Source organism: Cannabis sativa, chromosome 1 (assembly GCF_029168945.1).
Source record: "Cannabis sativa cultivar Pink pepper isolate KNU-18-1 chromosome 1, ASM2916894v1, whole genome shotgun sequence".
NCBI classification, from domain to species: Eukaryota; Viridiplantae; Streptophyta; class Magnoliopsida; order Rosales; family Cannabaceae; genus Cannabis; species Cannabis sativa.
This window is the reverse complement of record NC_083601.1, coordinates 71,075,390-71,082,181: the sequence shown is the minus strand read 5'-3', so window position 1 is coordinate 71,082,181 and position 6,792 is coordinate 71,075,390. Positions and strand designations below refer to the sequence as shown.

Sequence of the window (6,792 nt, the reverse complement as noted above, 5' to 3'; positions counted from 1 at the left end):
AGATCGAACCTAACCGTGTCAGGATTAAGATCGTTTGATCTAGGATCAACTAGGTGATATTGAATTGAATAGATATTACGGTAAATTTATCAAATCTAATCAAAGTTTAATATCGGTCCCTTCCAATGTATACTTCATACATCCGATACTGGTAAACTTTGTCAATGCCCTGGAAAGGACATACCACTTATCCAAGGTGTAAGTATACCTATTGCCGATTATCATGCCAGCCTAAATCCAGTGAACTGACACATCAGAGAATTAAACTTTTGAACATATAATCATGATTATATTCCACTGTGCTGACAACACTATAATCATGTACAAATACATATGTTTTGGACCTAACAGAATTTATAATCATGAAATAAATCATGTGAACCATGCAACATAAAATGTTATTTCTGATCTTTATTAATTAGTAAATCTGATTATATTGAAATGAGTTTTATTTAGGGCACAAAACCCAACAAAACCAACTATCCACCTAAACTATTAACAAACCTTAAAGCAACACATAATCACAATACAATCCAAAATGAAATGGTATCGATGACCTCTGAAAAAACAAGTCGACGCCATACAAAGAATAAGAAAAAAAAAAATAATCAACAACCCACTAAGAAAAAGAAGAAAAAATAATAACAATAAGAAGAGTGATGTGCCGATTATAGAAGATGAATAGAAATGTAGAGAAGAAGAACAAGTGAGATAAAGAAACCCTAAAATGAGAATGCGAAGAGTCTACCATCAGTTATAGGAGAAAAAGAAAAACAGTGGAAGAGAAATAGGGGAACTCATTACATACAGCTAGGGGTGGGCATCATCCAATCCAATCCAATTGAACAGAATCGATCCAATCCAATTATAAAAAATTGGATATCCAATTACAATTGGATTAGATTGAATGCTAAAAGTTAGATTCTAATTGGATTGGATCAGTTATTGGATGTCAATCTCAAAATTCAATTAAAAACCGATCTAATCCAATTACATTTATATATGTTAAAAAATTATTTATATAATAAAAATATTGAAAAATATATTAATTATATTTTTATTTGATTTTTTTGTGTGTTAAATTTGTAATATTTGGTTGTTTTGTGTATATATTTTCATGATGTTTTGTTCTATTTTATTACTTAGAAATGTTGTTGTTTTAATTATTTAAAACTTTTGGGTACATTACACTTGTAACGATGGTAAGTTTATGAAGTATTAAACTTAAATAAAGGGTGATACTTAGTTTTTATGTATTTTTCTTCATATTTTTAAGTTAATATTGAAAATTAGGTGTTTAATTAGATATCCAATTAAAAAACTGATCCAATCCAATTAGTAATTGGATTGGATTTTAAGGTTTAATTAGATGGATCAGATGATGAATTTCTAAACCCAATTACTGAATGGATTGGATCGGATGAGAAGAAAAAGGTTGGGTTGGATCGGATGCCTACCCCTAAATACAAAAAGTGGAAAAAACAACTTCTATTTTTATTTTAAAAAATATATAAAAATAAATTAAGAAAAATGATTACACAGTTTGAATTTAATTTTGAAATTACAAATTTAACCTTTAAAGTTGGACTGAAAATACAAACTTAAAATATGAGTTTTAGATATTAAGTTTCAAAAAATAGAGATAAGTTGATAAATAGTTCTTTTTTGTATTCATTAATAAAATATATCATCATATTAAATTTTATTAAAATATACCCACTTTTATGAGTGAGTTGTTCAATATATCATCACTCTCTACTTAAGTCTAACATATAATTTACATTAACCTAAGGATCTAATAGACACATCATTTATAAAAGTGAGTACATCTTTAAAAATATAAAAATGAAAGTAAAAATTATAACAAATAAAGTAAATTAAGTATACAATATAATTTTCTCCAAAAAAAATATGACATATAAAATACCATAAAAGAGTAGTAAAGCCATATAGTATTTGTAAGTTTTTTTATAAAATCCATTTAATGTAATTTTTACTAAGTCAAATTTCCCTTAATTTTTGTGTCATTGCGGGGTCAATTGGGCATTACTCTTCCCAGCCCAATTAGCCCATTTCCTTGTAATATGGCCGTGGATACCCTCTCGGAACGTAAAAATGAACAGTGGTTCAGGCTCAGTTGAACTTTTGAATTGAATTGATCTCATCTCACTGACTCACTCTCTCTCTCATCCGCTGAACGAACCAACTCGAAAAAAAGAAGAAGAGAGAAGAAACCCGACTCTCTTACTTAACTTACCCAACAAAATACCAGAATTTCCCGCCTTTCCAAAAAAAAAAAAAAAAAAAAATTAATAATTGTTCCCCGTCCACAATCCACACACATTTCTTCTCTGTCATTCTACTTTTACATATTATAATAATATATATAATTTGAGTGAGGAGCTGTGTCTGGTTCACTGAAATATGGAAAGTAAGCACTAGAAAAAAAAAATGGAAGGTGAGCGAAGAAGAAGAGTTAGAGTTCGAAAGCCACTCTTCGATTGTACAAACACCAAAAACACCGCTAACACACAATCTTCTCGCTCTCCATCGTTTTCCTCTCTACGTCTCAAACCCCAGAAGCCCCTTTTTTCCTCTTCTACCGTCAACAAGCTTCTTACCACCAATAACGATGGCAACTCTGCCAAGAACACCGACGCGTCACAAAATGTCTCTCTTCGCCCTCCGCAGGTTGCTTCCCCTCCTTTGCGACCTCCCATGTTGTTCTCTGCTTCTGGTATTGTCTTCTTTTTCTTCTTCTTCCAGTATAGTAGATGTTCAATTCAGCTTCAAAATCTAGGGTTTGTTCTGGCTTTTGATTTTTAGATAATTCGATGAATTATAACCTTTGTTCTATTGACTGTTTGAATGAATCTTATGTCTGTTTTCTGAATTACTGGTTCTCTGGCTGTTTAACACAGCCTTCATGGATTTACATATTAGTCTTTCTGAACTGAAGTTAATTAGGTTCTAAATAGTTAATTGAGTTCTCAATTTTTATGGTTTAAACCGGCTAATTTCAGTTTTTCGATATTGGGGTTAGTATGGATTTGCTACATTTGATGTGTATACTCGAGCTTTGGTGGTGTATAATTTTGTACTGTGATGGAAGCACTGCCATAAGTTATTTACTTATTTATGTAATCAAAAACTAAGGGTTGAATTCCATGTTCTGAATTACAGGTAGAGGTAATACTGAGGTTCTCGACCCATGTTCAGTTAAAGGTCCTGGACAGACCACTGCGAAACGGAAGAGTAAAATACCCCCAACTGAGGAGCTCTTTGGGGACGTTATAACAGCAGGGAAAAGGAGGAACATAGGAAAGGAAAATATTGATCCCAATACTTGTACACTTGCATCAAAGAAGATTGAGTTAGTATCTAACTTACTTGGATCTTTTTATTTGCTTTCTGTTTTGTATTTATAGTATATCTTGATGCATGTGCAGCGTTGCTCAATCTGTAGTCCCAAAGAAGAACACATCAGAATCAGTCTATCTTTCTCCACCTCCAATTGTTTCCGAGGCTCTTGACCCATGCTCAGTTGATGTTCATAGACCGACCTCTGAGGAAAGGAAGGATACAATAACCCCAACTGAGGAGCTTTTTGAGGATGCTTTAATAGCAGAGAAAAGAAGGAAGAAAGGAAAGGAAATTGTTGACCCCAATACTTGTTCGCCCGCAACAAAGAAGATTGAGTAGGTTCCCAAGTTACTTTGATGTTTTATTTTCTTTCTGCTTTGTATTTATAGTGTATATTGATGGATGTACAGCATCATTCAATCCACCGTCCAAAAGGAGAACACGTCAGAATTGGTCTACCTCTCCTCACCTCCGATTGTTTCCAAGCCTCTCGAGCCATGTTCAGTTAACGTTCATAGACAGACCTCTGAGAAAAGGAAGAGTACAATAACCCCAAGTGAGGAGCTTATTGAGGATGCTTTAATAGCAGAGAAAAGAAGGAAGAAAGGAAAGGAAATTCTTGATCCCAATACTTGCACTCCCGCAACAAAGAATATTGAGTACGTTTCCAAGTTACTTTGATTTTCTAGTTTCTTCCTGCTTTGTATTTATAGTGTATCTTGATGGATGTGCAGCATCACTCAATCCACCGTCCGAAAGGAGAACACATCAGAATTGGTCTATCTTTCCTCACCTCCGATTGTTTCCAAGCCTCTCGATCCATGTTCAGTTAACATTCATAGACAGACCTCTGAGAAAAGGAAGAGTACAATAACCCCAATTGAGGAGCTTTTTGAGGATGCTTTAATAGCAGAGAAAAGAAGGAAGAAAGGAAAGGAAATTGTTGATCCCAATACTTGCACTCCCGCTACAAAGAAGATTTAGTAAGTATCCAAGTTACTTTAATCTTTTATTCTTTTCCTGCTTTGTATTTATAGTGTATCTTGTTGGATGTATAGCATCACTCAATCCACCGTCCGAAAGGAGAACACATCAGATATGGTCTATCTCTCCTCACCTCCGATTATTTCCAAGGCTCTCGAGCCATGTTCAGTCAATGTTAATAGACAAACCTCTGAGAAAAGGAGGAGTACAATAACCCCAACTGAGGAGCTTTTTGAGGATGCTTTAATAGCAGAGAAAAGAAGGAACAAAGGAAAGGGAATTGTTGATCCCAATACTTGCATTCCTCCAACAAAGAAGATTTAGTGAGTATCCAAGTTAATTTGATCTTTTATTTTCTTCCTGCTTTGTATTTACAGTCTATCTTTATGGATGTACAGCATCACTCGATCCTCAGTTAAAAAGGGCAAGACATCAGAATCATTCTATCCTTCCCCACCTCCGACTGTTTCCTCTCCTTCACGGCCTAGTTCATTGTCTATTTCAGGTATGATATCTATTTTGTATCAAAAATGTAGGGCTTATTCTTTATTTTAGTTTAAGGAAATTATTATATCCAGTTCTTGTTTTATGAACGGCTGAATCTGATGTTGTCTGGGAATTACTGGTGCTCTGGCCTTGTCTATACTTTTTTTAATCTCCCCCTGCTGCATCATTGTTTTATCATTGTCTTCAGAATTTTTTAGTTTCTGCATAGTTACATAGGCCATGTGATGAGGGCAGAAAGTTAGAAGAGGTACATGACACAGGGAAGGAAAGTGTACAGGAATGGGAGGGTTCTTATTTTGCCTATATGTTATAAGTCCATTTATGGAAGGAGTAAAAGTTGGCCAAATGGATTGTTAATTCCACTGCTTTCCATCCTGTAGCCTGCCCCCCCTCCCCTCCTTCCCTCTTTTTTCTCATTGTTCTCCCTTACCGAAACACACTTCTAAGAACATCGTTACATCTTATCCTGAACATGTTTGCAGAACTTTATTTTTCAGCATTGGTTTGGTAGGGATTTGCTGCCATTTCATGCATTTAAATGTAGACAAGCTATATTTTAGTTGAATTTTGACTCTGCATATTATTTCTCAGGTTTAGGGACATTGTCATTGAGTGTGGATTGTTTGTGGTTCATAAACTTACGGAAAAATTCTATTGTCTGATTTTCAGGTGGAAATACTGTTGATCCTTTCAAGCCATGTCACATTTACAGTTGTAGACGGACTGCACAGAAGAGGAAATGTACAGCAGAGGCAAGCGATGAACGTTTGAGTGACTTGTTAAGAGCACGTAAGTGCAAAGGCAAGGCCATTGCTGAGCCTGTGAGTTGTCCTCCTGCAACAAAGATCCAGAAGATTGGGTAAGTATATTAGTTAGTATTATGTATTTTCTTCATGTTTGATATTTACATGTAACTTCACAGATGTACTAAATGTTGACGCACAATTGAAACTCTTGATTTTTTGTGCAGCCAAATATAAGTTTATTTGATTTGCAAAGGTCTTGTATGTAAACTAATATTTACCTCCTGGGGTCTCTCTTTGCTTTCAAAACAGGGAGAACATAAGGGAAACTGGAGGAAATAGTGTATCGAAGGCAAACACAGTTCCAACTAAAAAGGTTTGTTTTTAGATTGATCTATTCCTTTCTTTGCAGGGAGCTCTTTACCATTATTGTACCATCGGATGAACTATGAAGCTATTTTCCTGCTTAAAAAATGATTTTATTTGATTCTCAAGCTAAAATCTGTCAATATGATTTCTGTGTAAGCAGGGTCAAAAGAAAGCTTTGTCACAAGAATTTATCGAGCAGCAGAGAGCTTATTTTGCAGAAATTGATGCATTTGAACTACAAGAGGAGGAGGTTGAGTATCTTTCAGAGTAGGACTAACTGCAAGAGTTAATAGTATTACCATATTAGATGAGTAATAAGCAACATAACCCTTTTGTATAGCTAACGAAGGTATGCAGTTAAATATTCTGGCCAAGTTTACAGTCCTCGTCTCCTATTAACATCAGCTCAATCACATTAGAACCCTCTTGCAGATAAAATTAGTTAAAGTATAGCCACAAATATTTGTAGTTTTTTTTTCTTCCTTTCTCTTGTGTTTAATCGCACAAAATTATGCTCTTGCCTTTGTGAATCAATGATATAATCTCATTTTACATGGATCCAATCACAACGCTTCGTTAGCCTACTCCATTGAACATATTGATTGAAATATTAACTATGACTACGCGATTCTCTTGTTATCTTTTTTTTTTTAGTGGATAAAATGTAAATTTGTAATGCCCTTTGCTTGCGTTGCTTGTCGGAACATTTGGTTGGCAGTCATGTCACCCCCACTTGGGCCATCTTTTCTGCAATTCTAGTAGTTGTTTTGTTTAAACCTTGTTGGGCTGGGTTAGGTGATAGTGGTCAACATTAGGAATGCTGCTT

The 6,792-nt window shown here is 34.6% G+C and overlaps 1 protein-coding gene across 1 annotated transcript; it reads left to right on the top strand.

The window, feature by feature from the left end:
* Window positions 1–2,080: 2,080 nt before the first annotated feature.
* Window positions 2,081–6,529, top strand: LOC133033693 (uncharacterized). Its single transcript, XM_061108725.1, has 10 exons — window positions 2,081–2,737; window positions 3,184–3,373; window positions 3,450–3,698; window positions 3,774–4,022; window positions 4,098–4,346; window positions 4,422–4,670; window positions 4,746–4,852; window positions 5,524–5,713; window positions 5,910–5,973; window positions 6,127–6,529. The coding sequence occupies exons 1-10, from the start codon at window positions 2,452–2,454 to the stop codon at window positions 6,235–6,237; spliced, it is 1,944 nt and encodes a 647-aa protein (XP_060964708.1). The 5' UTR covers window positions 2,081–2,451; the 3' UTR covers window positions 6,238–6,529.
* The last annotated feature ends 263 nt before the right edge of the window (window positions 6,530–6,792 follow it).